At 35.3% G+C, this 21,945-nt stretch overlaps 1 protein-coding gene across 1 annotated transcript in view; it reads right to left on the bottom strand.

The window, feature by feature from the left end:
* Positions 1–21,945, bottom strand: part of LOC103603208 (A disintegrin and metalloproteinase with thrombospondin motifs 20-like) — a gene marked incomplete at its 3' end in the record, with an annotated part of 102,853 nt that overhangs the window by 14,960 nt on the left and 65,948 nt on the right. The window contains exons 8-14 of the mRNA XM_008587706.1: positions 20,211–20,316; positions 18,785–18,931; positions 16,709–16,850; positions 14,734–14,838; positions 7,373–7,518; positions 5,976–6,157; positions 5,729–5,865 (exon numbers count right to left, since the gene is read on the bottom strand). Of these exons, the coding sequence (XP_008585928.1) occupies positions 5,729–5,865; positions 5,976–6,157; positions 7,373–7,518; positions 14,734–14,838; positions 16,709–16,850; positions 18,785–18,931; positions 20,211–20,316 (965 nt within the window). The remainder of the gene's footprint in view (positions 1–5,728; positions 5,866–5,975; positions 6,158–7,372; positions 7,519–14,733; positions 14,839–16,708; positions 16,851–18,784; positions 18,932–20,210; positions 20,317–21,945) is intronic.

Raw genomic sequence — 21,945 nt, 5'->3', positions numbered from 1 at the left:
CTCTTCCTCCTCCTTGAAGATTCCACATCTAATACATTAATAAATGTTCTAGTTCCTTCTACAATATATCAAAAATTGACCTTTAATCATCCTGACTGCTACTGCTCTGGCTTGAGCCACCAGCTCCTCTCACCTCTATCACTGCAGTGGCTCCCTAAGTAGATGTCCTGTGTTTCCACTCTTGCCCCTCCCAGTTTCCCCTCAACACAGCTGCCAGAATAACTCTTTTTAAACTTAGTTTTTAAACTAAATCAAATCAGGTGGTGACTGCTCAAATCCTTTAATTATTTTACTTTGAGGAAATACAAAGTCTCACAATGGCCTGCAAGGCCCTACATAATATTCTTCCAGTTACTTCCTTCAAGTCTCTCTCTCTTCACTCTACTCTACATACAATGTCTTCCCTGTTCTTCCTTGAACACTCCAGGCATACTCCAGACTTAGAAGCTCAGCTGCTCCCTTGGTCTGGAACTTGCTTACCCCAGATATCCTCACAGTTAACTCCTTCAGCCTCCTTTAAGACAGCTCATTTGGTAACTTTATATAAGGTATATCCTAACTACCATATTTTAAATTGCAATCTGCCCTCTCTAACCACAAAACCTCCAATATTTTTCCTGCCCGACAGAGCAGGCCCTTGATAAATCTTTGCTCAATGAATGAATCCTAAAACCAATCTTATTAGCAGTAAAAATGCTTTGTGCCCTTCATTAGAATAAATCATTCAATATGAGAAAGCCATATTAGAAGTGGACAAAAACATATCTCAGAATAGAATGTACTATGTACAGGTGCAGTTTGTGGGCATCCTCCAGAAACAATTCAAATAGGCCTTGCTGTTTTTTTTTTTTGTTTTTTTTTTTAATAATTAGAGAGATCAGAGTATGAAAAAGGGGGTTATCTGATATCATTCACCATGTAGTAAAACTAACGTAATAACTTCGTATAGCATACATTATACGAAGTTATACGATGCATGTCTAATCAGAATATCACAATAATTATAAAAGCAGCATAAAGATCAACAGAAGAACAAACTGTAAATAATTTATAGCAAACATTAATTCAGAAATATTCACATTTGATACCACTTTATGAATATTTCCTATCAGCTGAGTAAGTGTAAGATCTTTAGAATGAAAAAAATAATATTTCTTTTGTGTTTGAGATTTAGAATCTCATTGGGAAAGAAAGAAAAATTAAACAGTAAAATGGAAAATGATATATATTTTCTTAACTTTGAATGTAAGGGCATCATATTATAAATTATTCTCCCTTATTGGGAAATTTTGTTTTATTGAAATGTAATTGGTTACACATAGTTGTGGGATACAGAGTGGAATATCAATATCTGTGTGTACTGTGATGATCAAATTAGGATAACTAGCATATTCTTCATTAAAAAGAAGCAAACCAGTATTAGGTTACTACTGTACATTTCCATGTTTCTTTTTTTTTTAAAATCAAACATATCTACTCACTCTCCCACTCTTTTAGGTGACTTTTTACTTTATCCCATCCAAAGTTTCAAATAATCTTGTTTCTTACTTTCATCAAGGATATGGAAACACATAGGAGAATCTGCCCACAATTTCCTTCCACTCCCACCCACCCAACAGCATTTGCACCCAGATGCTCAGCCTTGTTGCTTATTAGTATACATGAAAAATCCACATTCCTGGACTAAGTCAACCCCTCCACCTGTGCCCTTAGTCCCATCCCACCTCACTACTCCAAACACCACTACAGGAATTCTCCCATCTCTCCTACCCACCATGTTGCAGTAACAGCTAATCAAGGCATTGTCTGTGCACAGAGGCCAGTCTATCAACTAGTTACCAGACTGTGAGGAGATACATACAGAATTAGAGAGGAAGCACTTAGACACTTTTACAGGATGTTGATAGAGTAACTGTATGTTGACCAAAGTGAATAATTTCTTTAAAAATTAGTAAAAAAGGCTGACCGGCTAGCTCAGTTGGTTAGAGTGTGGTGCTGATAACACCAAGGTCTGGGGTTTGAGCCCTGTACAGGCCAACTGCCAAAAAACAAATAAACAAAACCAAAATAAAACAACAAAAAAATTCTTATTTCTTATTTTTTTTTTTAACAGCGTAACTATTTCTCACTCTTGTGAAGTACAAACGGAGGGCTTTGGAATAAAGGTGTGGAGATCTCTGCTCTCTCCCATCACTTACGTCTGTCTTTAATCACGGCGGCCTTCTGCCATCCTCCTGCTCCCAAGGAGAAAGGTTTTTCCACATTTGTTACATTCATGGGGGCTTTTCCCGTGTGAATTCTTTCATGCCTACTGAGGTCTGACTTCTGGCAGAAAGATTTCCTACATTCTTCACATTCATATGGTTTTTCACCGATGTGAGTTCTCTGACGAATATGGAGATTTAATGTGGAAAGTTTTCCCACATCCTTTACATTCATGCGGTTTCTCACCTGTGTGAATTCTGTGATGCCTGCTAAGGAGTGACTTCTCATGAGAGGGTTTTCCACATTCATTACATTCAGAGTCCTTCCCCCGTGTAAATTCCTTATGTCTATTAAGGGCCGACTTATCACAGAAAGATCTCCCACATTCATTATCTTCACATGATTTCTCACCTGTGTGAATTCTCTGACGCCTGTGGTCATTTGACTTTACCTGAAAGGCTTTTCCACATTCATTACATGCATAGGACGTCTCCCGTGTGAATTCTCTGATGAGTGCTGAGGTCTAACTTCTGGTGAAAGGTTTTTCCACACTCATTAAATTCATAGGGTCTTTCCACTGTGTGAATTCTTATATGTGCTTTGAGGGATAAGTTACGGAAGAGTTCAATCACGGCGGCCTTCTGCCATCCTCCTGCTCCCAAGGAGAAAGGTTTTTCCACATTTGTTACATTCATGGGGGCTTTTCCCGTGTGAATTCTTTCATGCCTACTGAGGTCTGACTTCTGGCAGAAAGATTTCCTACATTCTTCACATTCATATGGTTTTTCACCGATGTGAGTTCTCTGACGAATATGGAGATTTAATGTAGAAAGTTTTCCCACATCCTTTACATTCATGCGGTTTCTCACCTGTGTGAATTCTGTGATGCCTGCTAAGGAGTGACTTCTCATGAGAGGGTTTTCCACATTCATTACATTCAGAGTCCTTCCCCCGTGTAAATTCCTTATGTCTATTAAGGGCCGACTTATCACAGAAAGATCTCCCACATTCATTATCTTCACATGATTTCTCACCTGTGTGAATTCTCTGACGCCTGTGGTCATTTGACTTTACCTGAAAGGCTTTTCCACATTCATTACATGCATAGGACGTCTCCCGTGTGAATTCTCTGATGAGTGCTGAGGTCTAACTTCTGGTGAAAGGTTTTTCCACACTCATTAAATTCATAGGGTCTTTCCACTGTGTGAATTCTTATATGTGCTTTGAGGGATAAGTTACGGAAGAGTTCCTACATTCTGTGCATTCGTATGGTTTCTGACCTCTGTGAATTCTCCAATGCCTCCTGAGGAGTAACTTCTGGTTAATGGTTTTCCATATTNACCTCTGTGAATTCTCCAATGCCTCCTGAGGAGTAACTTCTGGTTAATGGTTTTCCATATTTACTATTTGCATATAGCTTCCCCCCTGTGTACATCCTCTTATGGATTGTAAGGGATAATTTCTTTGTGAAGGATTTGCCACATTCACAATTATAGGGTTTCTCTGCTGTGTGCGTTTTTTGATGTTGAGTGAGTTTAGACTTTTTATAAAAGGTTTTCCCACATACATCACACTGAAAAGTTTTCCTCAATACCTCAGTTATGTCCTGAGCAGTAAGAACTGACTTATAAAGGCTATCCCATACTCACTATATTTACATGTGATCTCTCCCATATGAAGCCTCTTATTTCACGTGTGAATAATATTGCCTCTGTGTTGAAGGCTTTCCCTTTTTTCACATATTCAAAAGCCCACTGCTGACTTTGAATCTTGGGATGCTGACTAAGGTGCTCATGATACTTGTGTGATTTTCCGTTACATTATGGTCATCAGGTTTTTCTCCATCATTCGTCTCATCAGGCTCTCTAGGAAGAACTGCATTCTGACATACATTAAACTCCTCAGGCCTCGTTCCTGAATAGTTTCCATTTTTATAATCATATTTGAAATACGGCTTGAGAGCAAATGAAATGTTTTCCCTAACTCAACTCTCGTCTCAGTTGATGTTTTGCTGTTGGTGATTACAACTTGCCACAAATGTGTACGATGACTTTCTTGTCTTTTCTTAATTAGGGCACTATCTGGACATCTTGTGGGTTCTGGTTTGGGGACTCTTCTGTTGTCCATGCCTCTGCAACTTGCTCCAACTTGAAGATCACCTCAGGTTTGGTAATGCAGTGTCCCAATGAAACTAGGCTGCTGTAGAACATCCACCTTTTGGCTATTGTGAATAATGCTGCTATAAACATGGGTGTACAAATATCTGTTTGAAACCTTGCTTTCCAATGTTTGGATATACAGTTGTCCCTCAGTATCTGAGAAGGATTGTGTCCAGGAACCTCTGTGGATACCAAAATCCATGGATGCTCCAGTCACTTAGGAAAAATGGCATAGTATTTGCATACAATCTACTCACATCCTAACATAATCTTTAAATCATCTCTAGATTACTTATAACACAATGTAAATGCTAGNATAAAATTGGTCTTATTAAGCTCTACCTTAACCAAAGAAAAGTTCAAAAGATTACACTTATATTCTTTAGACAGCATTCATTATGCTAGTTCTGAAACTCACCATCCGTTCTCAAGATCATCTGCAATGTTTGTGCTTTATTTCAGTCTCTTCTGCTCTCACCTAGAATTCTGCTAAATAGCCCACCTACCTCCAATTTTCTAACCCAGTACTTTCTGAAGATGTTATTATGCAAATCAAATCACATCTCTCTCTCAACTTCAAATCAGATCTCCCTCCAAGAAGTTCAGAAAAAGAATGCACATAACAACCATCCACCAGTGCCTAACTCCAGCCCTGCTCCTTTACCTTTCTACTTATCTTCAATATTTAGCACAAGCCTCACAACCTCCATGAGGGATTCTTTGAATCCTATACTTACCTCCCCATAAAATAAGACACTTCTTGCTCAACATCCCTGCCACCTTGCAGAAGACCCCACAGTGCTACATTCTCAGTGTTTACCTGCCTATCTCCCCCAGCAACCTGTGACTATCTTGGAAGTAGGTTCTCTGTTCCATCCTTTCATCATGATGACTGGAACAATATCTGACATCTAGTAGCTACTCAATCAATGTCTGTTGAATGTACATAAGAAGTACAAGACAGAGGGCTGGAGAGAGGGAGGGAGGAATCAATGGATTTAACACAGACGGGAAAAGTCACCACAGACAGTCACATCTAAAGCAGCAAAGCACTTTACAACCCTTGTATCCTATTATTTTTACCTTTTTAGAAAGCTGACCTCATTGCCATCTTGATTCTGAGTACCACACACACAAAAAAATCAGCAAATTTATCTTAATGCTCTGTGGGTCACTGTGGATGACAGAGAACTGCCTAGAAACAAATCTAACTTATAGATAGCATGATATCAAAGGTCATTTTATTGGAATTCATAAGAACATGTTCTGAAGTAACATAAATAATATTTGGTTAGAGAAATAAAAGAAAAATATTATAATTAAAGTCACTGTAAATATAATTGAAACTTAGAGAGTTTACTTACCCGACACAGGCCTTGAACACAGATGTCATTAGTTTCAGTTCCACAAGGAGTACCATCCTCAACCCTGTCCTTCAACTGGTAGAACTTAGTGGTTCCAGCAACCCGACAATAGAGTTTACAACGATCTTTTATGGCAACTGTAAAAAAAAATAATAATAAAATTCAAAGTTTTGGTGTACAATAATAAAGCTGCATGTTTCTATGTCTCAAAAAATTTTTACAACAAAGAAATGCTATCATTACTTACTCCCACTGTACTTTGGAAGCCACCTCACATTAGGGGAAAGGCCATTGATGTTGAAATGTTTACCATCAAAATCAGAGCACTGCTTCTCTCGAAAGTCTTGCTTGCCTTTTGGACATGAATCAGTATTACATGATCGAAATTTCATCCTGCGGCCCACACAGTACTTGCCTCCGTTTCTTGGCCTAGTCAAATTCATTACATTTTAAAGCACGTCAGTACAACAGTATTTCTGCCCTTTACTTCTAAAACTGTTCCATTCTCTTCCAGGATCTGAAAAACCACTGATGTTCCACTAACACTTTTCATCAGAAGTATGAAATAGGAGTTTTAAGCAATTCTACGGATAATGATCTATAAAAACATCTACCCTAGAGGGGACACTGAGGTCTGGAGGGCAGAAATGACATTTTATTCTCAACTAGACTAACTAACATGAAACTAATGATGGGAATATGTTTTAAAACTTCAAAAAAGGGTTTGTTCATTTTCTGTAAGAAAAAAAAAAAAGGACATGTAGTAAGCCAAGGACAATAATGAAGAAAGACATCATGTTAAATAAAAAGGAAATATATATGTATCTTTGTCATGCATATCCTACTTATCACTCAGTTCAAGGAGTTTCATGGTATCAATTCATATCCGTCTCTATTTCAACTTATGCTGAAAAATAAAAACTCCTTTTTTCAGAAGTTTTGAAAAATAAAGACTTCTAGCATAATTTAGCTGTTCTAAAATTTAAATAAATTATGTGAGATTTTACTCAGAGTATGTCACATTTCTTCATTAAAAATGCTTGTTAATAAAACTGTAAGTAAAGACAATCATATTGCTAACCAACTAACATATCATATATAACAGAAACAAAATCTTTATGGAATCTCTAAGCTCTTTTATAGTTTGAGGAGGGGGAGTTAAGGCTGAAGACAATGATGCATTTATAAACATGAGAAGCAGAGAAAGAAAATATGACATGTCAAATTACACAAAACAGTAAGAACCTGGTAACCAAACTATAAATTTTCATGTTGCCAAGGACAGCCAAAACATAAGTGAGAGGAGCCAGGATCTTTCATTAGGAACACAGTAAACGTGAAAATGCTATTATATTATTGCCATTTATATTTATAAGCATTTCTCAAATTTATACTAAATTAGAAAAAAATATAAAGGACACAGTTCTGTCTCAGTTTCAATAATAAATTTCAAGCTGTTTAGTTTTATTTTTTAAGATCTGAATCTACCAAGATATAAAGCAATATGGCTTAAAGTATTCCAGAAGTTTTCTGAATCTCAGAAACTTACAGACTGACCTCCAGTTTTAGAAGTGAATGAAACTGATGTTTACTTTCAGGTGCCTTGAGATAATCTTAATTTACAGTGACATAAAAAAGACATACTCGGGACGATTACAGAGTCTGGTTGTGCTTTTGATTCCACCTCCACATGTTCTTGAACAAGAACTGTAAGGTCCCCAGGGTCCCCATTCACCATCTACAGGACGTGTTTCCATTTCTTTGTTTACACATAGCCCATGGTGGCAATGCTATAAAATAATAAACACAAAAAGAAGTGATCCCTGCATGTCTAATCAGAATATCACAATAATTATAAAAGCAGCATAAAGATCAACAGAAGAACAAACTGTAAATAATTTATAGCAAACATTAATTCAGAAATATTCACATTTGATACCACTTTATGAATATTTCCTATCAGCTGAGTAAGTGTAAGATCTTTAGAATGAAAAAAATAATATTTCTTTTGTGTTTGAGATTTAGAATCTCATTGGGGAAGAAAGAAAAATTAAACAGTAAAATGGAAAATGATATATATTTTCTTAACTTTGAATGTAAGGGCATCATTTTATAAATTATTCTCCCTTATTGGGAAATTTTGTTTTATTGAAATGTAATTGGTTACACATAGTTGTGGGATACAGAGTGGAATATGAATATCTGTGTGTACTGTGTGATGATCAAATTAGGATAACTAGCATATTCTTCATTAAAAAGAAGCAAATCAGTATTAGGTTAATACTGTACATTTCCATGTTTCCTTTTTTTTTTTTTTTAAATCAAACATATCTACTCACTCTCCCACTCTTTTAGGTGACTTTTTACTTTATCCCATCCAAAGTTTCAAATAATCTTGTTTCTTACTTTCATCAAGGATATGGAAACACATAGGAGAATCTGCCCACAATTTCCTTCCACTCCCACCCACCCAACAGCATTGGCACCCAGATGCTCAGCCTTGTTGCTTATTAGTATACATGAAAAATCCACAGTCCTGGACTAAGTCAACCCCTCCACCTGTGCCCTTAGTCCCATCCCACCTCACTACTCCAAACACCACTACAGGAATTCTCCCATCTCTCCTACCCACCATGTTGCAGTAACAGCTAATCAAGGCATTGTCTGTGCACAGAGGCCAGTCTATCAACTAGTTACCAGACTGTGAGGAGATACATACAGAATTAGAGAGGAAGCACTTAGACACTTTTACAGGATGTTGATAGAGTAACTGTATGTTGACCAAAGTGAATAATTTCTTTAAAAATTAGTAAAAAAAAGGCTGACCGGCTAGCTCAGTTGGTTAGAGTGTGGTGCTGATAACACCAGGGTCTGGGGTTTGATCCCTGTACAGGCCAACTGCCAAAAAACAAACAAACAAAACCAAAATAAAACAACAAAAAAATTCTTATTTCTTATTTTTTTTTTAACAGCGTAACTATTTCTCACTCTTGTGAAGTACAAACGGAGGGTTTTGGAATAAAGGTGTGGAGATCTCTGCTCTCTCCCATCACTTACGTCTGTCTTTAATCACGATACATAGTTGTTATACTGTATTCTTACTTGTATCATTTTTTATAGCTGTATTGTTTTTTATTTTTATTTTTCTAAATATTTTTGATCCATGGTTGGTTTTACCCATGGGTGCAAAAGCCATGGATATGGAGGGCCTACTGTATACCCATAAGTGAACTTGCCAAATCATATGATGATTCTATTTTTATTTTTTTGAGAAATTGCCATAGAAAAATCTGGCTTGTATTTTTAACATCTTTTTTTCATTTCATTTTTCTAGCCAATCATTTTTATTATTTTGTACGAAAGTATCAGTTTATAAATAATCAGGAATTTTAGAAAAGAAAGAAAAAGATTCTTTACTACAAATAGAGAAATACTTCACTAGATCATTCCCACTAATGTACAAACCCACTCTTATTTCTCCCACTTTAAAAACAACACCAGTAGTAGTGACAAAATCTTTCTTAGATCTCATGCCCTTCACTAGCTACTGCCCTCTTGCTCCTTGAAAGATGGTCTATGCTCATTGTCTAACTCTGTTCTCTCACAACCCCAACCCAGCCAGGTGTTTTTAACCCCGTTCCTCAACAAATCTGCTCATGTGTAGGTCACCAATGGCCTTCACACCACTATAACCAATGACCAGCTCCCATTCTCTGTCTTTATTGATTTATCAGCAGCATATGACATAGTTAATCACTCTTCCTCTTTGATACATTTTTTTTTCTCTTGGTTTGCATGGCTCCACATATTCTTGGTTTCCCTTTCTTCAGGACTAATCTATCTCAGCTTCTTCTGCTGTTTCTTCTTTTTCTTTGTGAAAAAAAGTTTGTCGAAAAATGGAGTTAAAAAATAATATGAATCCTTTCATGAAGTATATACGGCTTGTATATAGGGCTGCTTACTCATGTTTACTTGAATGTCTAATGAATAGTTCATTAGCATACCCGAAACTGACCTCCTGCCTTTCCTCCTCAAAACCTGCTTCTCCACGTATTTACAACCAACTGATCTTTGACAAGGGCACCAAGAACATACACTGGAGAAAAGACTGCCTCTTCAATAAATGGTGCTGGGAAAACTGGACATCCACTTGTAGAAGAATGAAACTTGATCCATACATCTCACCATATACCAAAATCAACTCAAAATGGATTAGAGACTTTTAAGGCCTGAAACTTTAAAACTCCTAGAAGAAAACTTAGGGCAAACACTCTAGGATTTAGGACTGGGCGATGACTTTATGAATAACACCCGAAAGGCACAGGCAACAAAAGAAAAAATAAACAAATGGGATTATATCAAGTTAAAAAGCTTCTGCACAGCAAAGGAAACAATCAATAAAGTGAAAAGACATCCTACAGAATGGGAGAAAATATTTGCAAACTATGCATCTGACAAGGGTTTGATATCCAGAATATATAAAGAACTTAGACAGCTTTACAGCAAAAAACAAATAATCCAATTAGAAAATGGGCAAAGGAGCTGAATAGATATTTCTGAAAGGAAGACAAACAAATGGCCAACAGGTATATGGAAAAATGTTCAACATCACTGATCATCAGGCAAATGCAAATCAAAACCGCTATGAGGTTTCACCTCACCCCAATCAGACTGGCTATTATAAAAAAGACAGAGAATAACAAATGCTGGTGAGGATGTGTAGAAAGAGGAACCCTCCTGCACTGTTAGTGGGACTGTAAATTAGTACAGCCATTATGGAGAACAGTATGGAGGTTCCTTAAACAGCTGCAGATAGAACTTCCATATGATCCAGCAGTCCCACTACTGGGGATATATCCAGAGGTCTGGAAAACATCAGGTTGAAGGGATACCTGCACTCTCATGTTTACTGCAGCTCTATTTACAATAGCTAGGCGATGGAACCAACCTAAATGTCCATCGATGGATGACTGAATAAGGAAATCATGGTATATCTACACAATGGAATACTATTCAGCCATAAAAAAGAATGAAATTCTACCATTTGCAGCAATGTGGATGAGCCTGGAGAAAATTATTCTCAGTGAAGCAATCCAGGTACAGAAAGAGAAATACTGCATGTTTTCACTCATAATTGGGAGCTGAATCCATAAATAAACAAATGAACAATAAAGAGACAGAGAGAAAGAAAGAAACAATAATCACAGTAATACATTGAACTTTTAGAAAACTAGAGGTAAAAAAGGGAAGGAGGGGGAAGGGAGGGGGTTAATGAGGAATTGGTCAATAGACACAAAGAATCATTGAGTATTGTAATGATGAATAAACTAACTATACTGATCTAACCACCACACACTCTACACAGTTATTGAAAATCAGTGTTATACCCCAAATGTATGTATAATTTAAAAAAACCCTGCTTCTCCTGAGTTGATCTAAGTTGTTCAGCCAAAAATCTACAGTCATCTTGTCTCTTCCTCCTCCTTGAAGATTCCACATCTAATACATTAATAAATGTTCTAGTTCCTTCTACAATATATCAAAAATTGACCTTTAATCATCCTGACTGCTACTGCTCTGGCTTGAGCCACCAGCTCCTCTCACCTCTATCACTGCAGTGGCTCCCTAAGTAGATGTCCTGTGTTTCCACTCTTGCCCCTCCCAGTTTCCCCTCAACACAGCTGCCAGAATAACTCTTTTTAAACTTAGTTTTTAAACTAAATCAAATCAGGTGGTGACTGCTCAAATCCTTTAATTATTTTACTTTGAGGAAATACAAAGTCTCACAATGGCCTGCAAGGCCCTACATAATATTCTTCCAGTTACTTCCTTCAAGTCTCTCTCTCTTCACTCTACTCTACATACAATGTCTTCCCTGTTCTTCCTTGAACACTCCAGGCATACTCCAGACTTAGAAGCTCAGCTGCTCCCTTGGTCTGGAACTTGCTTACCCCAGATATCCTCACAGTTAACTCCTTCAGCCTCCTTTAAGACAGCTCATTTGGTAACTTTATATAAGGTATATCCTAACTACCATATTTTAAATTGCAATCTGCCCTCTCTAACCACAAAACCTCCAATATTTTTCCTGCCCGACAGAGCAGGCCCTTGATAAATCTTTGCTCAATGAATGAATCCTAAAACCAATCTTATTAGCAGTAAAAATGCTTTGTGCCCTTCATTAGAATAAATCATTCAATATGAGAAAGCCATATTAGAAGTGGACAAAAACATATCTCAGAATAGAATGTACTATGTACAGGTGCAGTTTGTGGGCATCCTCCAGAAACAATTCAAATAGGCCTTGCTGTTTTTTTTTTTTGTTTTTTTTTTTAATAATTAGAGAGATCAGAGTATGAAAAAGGGGGTTATCTGATATCATTCACCATGTAGTAAAACTAACTCATTGTCATATGGGTTCACCATGGTTTCACACAAACTGATTTACTACCAAATGTATTTAACACTTAGACTCATTTGTAAGATACTCACAAAATAAAGAGACTAAAGGAGAGTGTTTAGGCAAAATTATAGGATATTTGTTTAAAATATCCCTTTAATAAAAAGTCCGTTTAATACTGAATATAGCTAATATACAAGGGCTTATTGTCTTCAATTAATGAGGAAATGAAATTTTATATATATTTTACATATTATGGTTCACATGTTTCTACTCCAAATGCCACCTCTGTTTTTAATCTACACTGGCTTTAAATATGTCCCAGTATCTCATCACGTTTACCTTGAATCCCAACGAATCCATGCCCACCATACCATCTCATTGGAGAAATATTCAAATAGCTAATAAGCACGTGAAAAGATACTCAAGGTTGAAAACAATCAAGGAAATGCAAACTAAAACCACAATGAGATTCTATTTTATACCTACTAGAATGGCTAAATTTTTTTAAAGAGTAGCAATATCAAAAGTTGGCAAGGATTGCAGAGCAACTGGGACTGTCCTACATTGCTAGGGAGCATTTAAAATGTTGTACATACTTTGGAGAATTATCTGGCACTTTCTTATAAGTTAAACATACATTTACCCTATGACCCAGCGATTCCACTCCAAGAGAAACACAAACATATATCTACAAGAAGACTTGTACAAGGATGTTCAGAAAGCTTTATTTATAACATCCAAAAGGCAGAAATGATCCAAATGTCTATCGACAGGAGAGTGGATAAACAAATTATGGTACATCTGTACAGTTGAATAACACTGCAATATAAAAGAATGAATTGCTGATGCATGCAAAAATATGGATATGAAGCTCAAAAACATTATGTTAAAAAAACCCTAACCCATCCCACCCCTTTAAAAAAGGGTATTTTATATGGCTCCCTTTACATTAAGATCAAGAACAGACAAACTAACCTAGGGAGACAGAATCAGAAGATGAGTTTTCTCTGGAGGGAAGGGAAATTATCTAGAAAGAGGCAGAACAAACTTTTCAGAGTGATAAAAACGTCTAATTGTGACTGGGATGTTGACTACATGTGCATCCATATTTGTTAAAATCTAACAAATTGTACAGTTAAAATCTGTACATAATACTCATATACCTCAATTTCAAAAAATCACGTTTATGCCTGAACTAGATTTAGACTGCTCAATAACTTAGCTATAAATAGTATATCTCTTGTTATTTATAAATATATCAATCACTGTTTTGGCCACATGCAATCAATCCTGAAATTTCATGGCATATAGTAACTTGAAAATTTGCTAAGAAGCAGAGTAAGTCCCAATTCTAGATTTGAACATCTTGGAGGACATCTTCTATCTAATGGGCCAAGCTCAGTAGCCCAGCATTCACATGGCAAAGAGTATTTTCCCTCTGCTCACCCTAAGATAGTCATTATTGCCACAAATGCCATATTTCCCTTCAAAAAGCTATATACTAATACTGGTCACAGGAAGGGGGAAAAAAAAGACAAGTCTTTTTAATAATTCGTATCCCCCAAATAAAAATTTTACATAAATGAAGGATAAAATTTTAAGATTCAGTGGTGGTTAAACTGAAAATGTCAACTAGAACTTTGTCCCTAAAACTACAAAAAGGTAATTAGAGTGTTAGACAATGTCAATGAGTACTTCAGCTACTACAAAAATTGCTAAATTCCAAATAAAACTTTAGTAACCAATCCATTTGTGATGTGAATATTATTTATAGGAAACACATGCCTTTTGACAGGAAAGTGATTGAAGAGAAAGGCAACAGCTGGTACAAACATTTAATGAAGCAACAGGTGGTAAAGACACAAGTTCAGCTAATGAATTGACTTTATTTTTAACAAGTTTTTACTACTGCTTAATGTAAAGGTAACAAAGAACTGCATTAGCCAACCCACTTACAATGGCCACCAACGCCAAAAGAACTTAATTTTATCCTGTAGCACAAAGCACAATCTGATTTCATCCTCACATATAACCCAAATTGTCATCAAGGTGAGTTTTATCATTCACCATTGTGTTGACAGATGTAGATAAGTTCATGATTAATATTAACAGCAAAGATTAATGTAACAGTAAAGATGCAGTACAGTAGCCAGTTTATTTTAGGAGTATCATGTATTTTAATATATATGGAACCAAATAAAGATCTGAAGAAGCCACTTAAATTTTTCAATTATACTTAACTAAATTTTATGGGAGAAAATGTATGCAATGGAAACATCCTTGAATTTGGGAGATTTGCCGATCTATTAGAACTCAATTTTAATAGCAAGGCTATAATATACTTAGATAACTATATATCCATGTAATTATTTCTATGATAACTATATACAATTGTAATATCATCTACTACATCTTGAAAAAAAGGTAAAATTTAAAATTTCATTCAATTGACATCATACTACATCAAACAAACATGGTAATAACATTAATTCAACTAGCTGAACAAAGTAGATAACAAATAATGAACAGAGTGCTGAAATGCAGAGGAATCACATCCTTGGATAATCTCTTGATACAAGACTCACCCTTCGAGAAAACCTACCATCCCAGGACCACAGTTTGTTCCATCTGCCAGTGGCATGTGCTGCGTGCGACAGCCCTTGTGAACTCCTTCTGTGCTTGTGCACCAGAGACGCCTGCATTGTTTCTGCAGAGCAACAAAAGGCAGGCAAGCAAGAGTAAGGATAACACAACAACACCTGGACTGATTTAGTATAATGCATTGGTTTATAAGTTGATCCAAGATATTTCCCGCTTTCATGGTCAGAGCTGGAAATAATTATCAAAAATCTTTACTTAATAAGTTCTAGTAACATATTTTCCTCTAAACACAAAAAATGGCAACATTTACTTTAAATACATTGAAATACATTTAAATACATTGAAAAGTGAGAGAAATGAATTGGAGTGAAAATGTTCAGAATTATGTGAGACATTTTTCTCTCTTTACTATTTTACTAAAAGACTTTTTGTTGTTAAATGTTATTCACAAAGAGTTCCTAAAGCCTCTTTTGATGCAGTGGTGGAATGTATGAATAATGTGCACAAAAATACTGTATAATGTATACTGAAGTTTCCTATTTTGAGAACATAATGCATACTTTCTACTTTTGAACAAAGAGTTCTAAAGTTTTCATAAGAAACAAAAGTCGATAGAGGGCCACAGGAGGTATACCCAAGACAATTTCTTTCTTTTTCTGAATTTAATTTCAAAGTTTATTTATGGTCTGAATCATGCTGGAAGGAATGTATGTTTTATAATAAAATGTTAAGGTAAATCTTTCCCCCTCCATACTGGATGTTAAAAGGCTTACTAAAATTTGTGATTATAAATCTAAGGTTGGGGGAACAATATTCACTATGTGAAATATGCTTTGCATGTCCTTGCACTCATTGTTAAGTGATTTTAATTCATTCATTCTTTCAATATTCAATAAAAATGTATTTGCAGCACATACTATGTGGCAGATCCTGAACTGGACACTAGGAATATATATTTATTTAAATAAATGAATAAGGCTGCATTCCTGTTGCAGTATCCTCACAATCTAGTAAGACAGAAAGTAATTTGGCAAAGGTATGTAGCAGAATGAAGAAAAAGGAATGACAATTCTGCTTGGAAAAATAAGGCATGGATTCACCAAAGCAGTGACATTTATCCTAAACTAAATTATATGCAAATAAAAGAAAATCATAATCAGAGATCCAGCAAGAGTTAGGATCAGCTATTTCATGGAAATTAAAAATGCCTAATCTATGAAAAATCCTCAAAATAAATATTATAGTAATAGCTTAATAAAAACTAAACAATATGCTTCAAATTTAACTCCACTGGATTCAAATCTATATAAGAGAAAATGTACCCTATTAGATTCCCAAGGCCTTTAAAACAACTCAGCATCAAAACACCTACCTTTTTTCCCCTCACTCCAAAAAAATGATTTGAAAACAAATATTTGAATACTTTTAATTTTTTTTTTCCTTTTTGTCTTTTTTACTGACCAGTACGGGATCGCAACCCTCGGTGTCGCGCCCGTACTGGGGACCGGCAACGGGATCGCAACCCTCAGTGTTGCGCCCGCGCCGCGCTCAGCCAGTGAGCAGGAACCGGTCACCACATGGGATCCGAACCCTCGGCGGGAGCGCCGCCGCACTCCCAAGCGGCGCACTCTCCAGTGCGCCACCGGGACGGCCCAATACTTTTAATTTTAAATTTAACCTCCCTGTAGCTCTATTTTTTAAAAAAGAATACCTGATAAGAATTTGTGAGAGTTAAACAGATAATTTTTAAGTACCTAACACAGTGCCTGGCACATAATAAGTACTCAGTAAGTTTTAGTTTCACTTTTTTAACCATTTTCTGCCAAACACCAAATTTTTCAAACACTCAAACACTATATTTAGTTCACCTCCCATTCAAGAGAGTATTTTTAAACATATTCTAGCCAGAAGTTTAAAATATATTCTAGCTACAAGTTTAAGACAGCTTTCAAACAAAAAGATAGAATTTTTCTTACCAAATACGGACACACTTGTGATCCAGGACCAAACATGAGTTCACACTGCTTGTTTACACCATAGATTAATCCAGGAAGTTCAAAGGTCAGATTATATATTTTCCCACTTGGTTTGTCAAGAAGACATTCCCCATGACCAGTACTGTACGAATTAAATAAAATACTGTAAGTACACATGGATGCATTTCAGTATAAGATTCTTTATCACATTTTATTTAATTCTTTACTTTCAAAGAGAAAATTAGTATTTTTTCATATTTTAATAATCAACTTATATCAACATCAGTTTAGCAATAATTCCTACACTTAAAGACAGCCTCACAGTTTACAAAGAAACCTTAATGTGCTTGTTCTTACTTGATCCCAACAACCACCTTGAAGGTGATAATTTCAAAAAAATGAATGATTATAAGTAAAAAACATAAATTCATCAGGAACTAATTTCTGAAACATACATCCATATGTTGGTCATACTACATTTTTGGTCTACTTTTCGATCTGATAGTCATGCCTTAAATGTAATAATATCCAAACTGCCAAAACATTGTAAAGGCAGAAATAAGTTTTCAAATCATTTGAGGAAGTGTGCTTCTAGTTCTAAACAACAACAACAAAAAAGGAATTTCAGAAAGGTTTATGCTGCCTACACGTCAAGCGGTTTCTTAAGAAGGGAGTAGAGCAGGAGCACCAACTTTGGAAGCTTGCACCTTTGCTCTAACGTTTCCCAGGCTGCATGGCTGTGGAGAAGCTACTTAATCTCCCTGAGCTGAAGTCTACTCATCTGTAAATTGAAAATGGTAATAGCTACCTCGGAAGCTGCTATTAGAATACAAGATATATTATATATTTAAATGAATTAGAAAGTGGTAAACAGCATGGTAAATGTATATATGTTACTCCTAGTTTGTCATGCAATGTCCAGTCTACAAAAAACTGTGAAGATGTTCACCTAGTCCAATTGGGCTAAATGTAACAATTTTCTCCACTACAATAATTAAAATAAATATTTTTTTCTTTTTTGGAAATTTTTACTGACTAAAAGGATACATAATTTTTTCAACAAAATGAACACATAGTTTTTAAAATTTCCATTGAAGAGAATCAGAATATTACCTCCTTCCAAAAAAAGGGCACATGCCCTGGTATTTTAATCAATACAGCAAATTAACCACGGAACAAAGTTATATGTGATCATGAACAGATCAGCAACTGTGTGTTATGTTTTTAAATCAAGTTCCCATACAAGAACAAATTAACAGGGCTGATTACATTTATGGGATACATTTAGAACATAAATTCCATAGCATGGTTTTATGTATTCCCATAGTTCTCATAAAGAGAGAGATAACTAAAAACTACTAATGCTTTTAAATTGGTTATTATATAGAAGAAATAAAATAGTATTACAATTATACAAAAGATTACCTAGAAAGAGCTTGGGCTTGCCTTTTGGACAAGTTTCAGTGACTAAGACAGAAACACTATTTTGGATAAAAGAAATTGTGAAATAGAAAAACCTGGTAGAAAGTGACAGATGAGGCAAGAAAAACCTGAACCTGCCTCCTCACCTCATCTCTTTAGAGGTAAGAAGAGCCTCCAAAAGAGTATCTAAACCTATAGTCTCAGAATCCCTGTGGCTTTAGTGAGCTATTTAGATAACTCATAGTTTGACATTACCTATTCTCTGTCCTTCAGGAGCACCTTAAACTTAAACCACTCAAACTCCTCTCAAAATATTATCTAGTAACTTCTGAAAAAGTTCAAATACACACAAGGAAGCTGTGATCACCATTAAGTCTCTCCCAAAGCACAGTTTTCATCACAAGAAAGGGTCCATATAAAAAATGATAGCTAGGTCTGTACTGCAATAAAAATACTTTTTTAAAGGAGTGAGATAGTACGTATATACAACTCTTTCCTTGTTTTTAAACACCCACTTGTATAGTGAAAGTAAGTATAAATCTAAGCAAAAAAACAACAGAAATTGAACCACCTTAGAAAAGCATACAAATTTCAAATCTTATAATCTAATAAATATTCAATTATTCAACTAAAGTAACATAAATTCAAACTTACTCGAGGAACTCAGTGATGTATTTCTGACTACATTTTGACCAGGTCCAAGGATTCGTGTGGTAATTTAAACTTGGGGCCATTACATTATACTGATGTTTAACTCCAGCTTCTTTACATTTAAAACTATCATCATGTGGAATATTAAATCTAAAAATAAAAATAAATCCTTAAAAAACAATATCAAAAGATATATACAACAGTAGCAGATTCCTTATATTTATATTATAGTATAATGTAAAATATAGATAAATCTGGTTACATCAGAATTTGTACTCTTATCTCTCTCTCCCAAAGGCACTATAATATTCATGTTCAGAAGCAAATGGTTTCTGGGAAATACTAGATTATACTTTTGATCAGCAGCACCATTTGTTGATTTTGCATCTGCATCTAAACAATCAAAATATTTGGATACTGGCTCATCTCATCACAATATGGGCACAGATTCACATAAAAATGCTGCAGGTTTCAACACAGATATCCTAGGAGATGTGTGTGGACACAGATTAGGTAAAGGTCATACCACACTAAATTCTAGACCACTGACTATTGCTACATTATCAAAAAGACTTTTTTTTTGTTCTTTTTGAGACTGGCCGCACCGCGCTCAGCCAGTGAGCGCACCGGCGACCATCCCTATATAGGATCCGAACCCATGGCGGGAGTGCCGCTGCACTCCCAGCGGCGCATGGTGCGCCACGGGCTCGGCCCCAAAAAGACTTCTTTAATCCCCAATTCCATGCCATTCTATAGGATCCATCTATTTTATATGAAACAGCCTAAGTTCTGTTTCTGGTCTATGATTAATAAGTGATGATTGGCAGAACTGAAACAATAAAAGGCATTCCTAAAAAGCAGTCAAATCTTCACAACAAGCACAAAATATTAAATAATTAGCAGGTCAGCAACATATCCTATGCAATCGTTTGAGGACTTCAGTATAAACTCAAGCTTAGAACGAATACTCAAACCACCTAATTCAGGTCGTTGCCTGCTGGAATTTTGATTTAAATCAGTCTTTTAATTAAACTACTTACCGATATTCTACAGAAGCCTAAAGGCTTTCTCAGAAAGAAAATAAATGTCCAAGATGGTACTCTCTGCAAAAACAGTCTTCTAGTCAGCAGCCTTGGAAACCAGTAAATATGTACCAGATACAGCTGCAATACTTCTATGGCCCTCAAGTATTCTCCTCTAAAAGAATTCCCAAGTTCTAGTTCTTTGCTTAGTGTGTTGATCTGTGCAGCCTGTCTGACCTAACATATATCACAAAAGAGCCAGAGTCAGCATTTCAGGGATGAAAATTACACTAATAATATCTTATGAGGAAATAAAGGTGCTAATCATTCAACTGAACATGAAATTTTAGGCATTCTGTGCAATGATAACTAGAAGGCACATGACTGAGGTAACAGAAGGTACTTACACATGCCCAAGCTCATGCGCTATAGTAAAGGCAGCACTGAGTCCGTTTTCTTCACTAATAGAGCAGCTCCGTAAAGGATCACACAGGGTACCTAATTCTGCTAACCCTGAAAAATTTCACATTTGTATGTCATCAAAATGGGAAATACCACCAAAAGCATAGAGTAAGAACTAAATTTTAAAGCTTATTTAACTGTTGTTATTGTTATTCAAAAATGAATGCAGGATTGGCTGTTAATATTGAATAAACATTTTATAAGGTGAAAGAAAAAAAGAATGATTTGTCTGCAGTTGAAACGTTTTTAGCAAATTCTTGGGATCTTTTACCCAACAAAATAATACAAAAATATAGGGAGAACAAATCATTTTTTAAAATACACGAAAAGAATATTTGTTACAGGAAGGCTTTGTATTCAGACACATTAGTATGGGTAGCGGGAAAGGCAATAAATGCATCAACTGGTAATAGAAAAACTAATAAGAAAAGAAAATAGCACAGAACTCTACAAAACTATAAAGTTTCTTTAATTTTTTAAAGTTTGCAGCAGCATATAAATATTCAATTATCACATGAAAATTAAATAAGTAAAAACATGCTGTGTTTAGAATACTGCCTGGCATTTAAAATATGCTAAATAAAACAAAACATGATTGTGATAGACAAAGCACTAAATAATGCTGTCACATTTCAGCAACAGGAAATGTATTATTTAACAGGATCTATTCATTCTTATGTAAAGAATAACATGCAACTCAAATGTGCTGTTGAAAGATAAATGTAGCATGAGCTAGCTGGACACCAAAGACAGCAATAATTACAGTTCATAGAGTCCTCTAAAAATAACATAGAATAAGAAATTCAAAATAAATGTTCATTACAACAATCCATAATCCATCATCAATCAAGTTAGCTTTTCACTTACGTATTTTTTTAATTTAACATAATACCATGGTTTTGCTATTGCTATCCTTCAATACTCAGTTCCAAATTTATTTATTCTCCTATGATGACTCCATCCACAAAAGAGAAGAATTTTTCATACATAAGATAATCAGTTTCTTACCATAAAGTTTTTGCATTTATAAATTTCTTAATATGGAATATAATTGTATTAGATACTGTTTTAGCTCTCTCCTCCTATGTATTCTTTCATTCGTAAAAGTTAAAAACACGGACTTCCTCCTAGCATTTTAGGTAGATTTCCTAACAATTAGAATGTTTTTGTTGTGGTTTAAGAGAAATGGAAGTTAAGTTGAAGAATCTAAAAAAGCTGGAAAAAACTCAAAGATGAAGTTCATTAGCCAATACTTTTAACAAAAAGCAAACATTTGTCCTCTTTCTGACCTCACTGCCAAAAGGTCTTGTTTGGGCAAAATCTCCCATCAAAGAGCTTTCCTTAGTTAGCATCAAGACCAAAAGCATGTATGAAAAAGAAAAAAAGAAAAAAATTTTTTAATAGTCCTCTGACTTTTAAAATTTTTTAAAAGTCCTTACTTTAATAGTAAGGAATTACTGTTTTCCTTAAGATTCTAAAATTCATGTTTGCATGTGTAATTTTTTAGTCAATTCTCATCATATTATAAATTTCTCCTTTGTCAGAACAAAGGAGAACACTTCTTTCATGGATATCCTGGTGCTCTCATGCTTTTATTATTTTCAATCTGCCAAGTGGCTCAATTCCAATACATGCATTTTCAGGGCTGTGTAAATATATGGAGCATAATATTGACTCCAT

This window comes from Galeopterus variegatus, unplaced genomic scaffold (genome assembly GCF_000696425.1).
Source record: "Galeopterus variegatus unplaced genomic scaffold, G_variegatus-3.0.2 Scaffold4502, whole genome shotgun sequence".
NCBI classification, from domain to species: Eukaryota; Metazoa; Chordata; class Mammalia; order Dermoptera; family Cynocephalidae; genus Galeopterus; species Galeopterus variegatus.
This window is presented reverse-complemented; position numbering and strand designations above follow the sequence as displayed.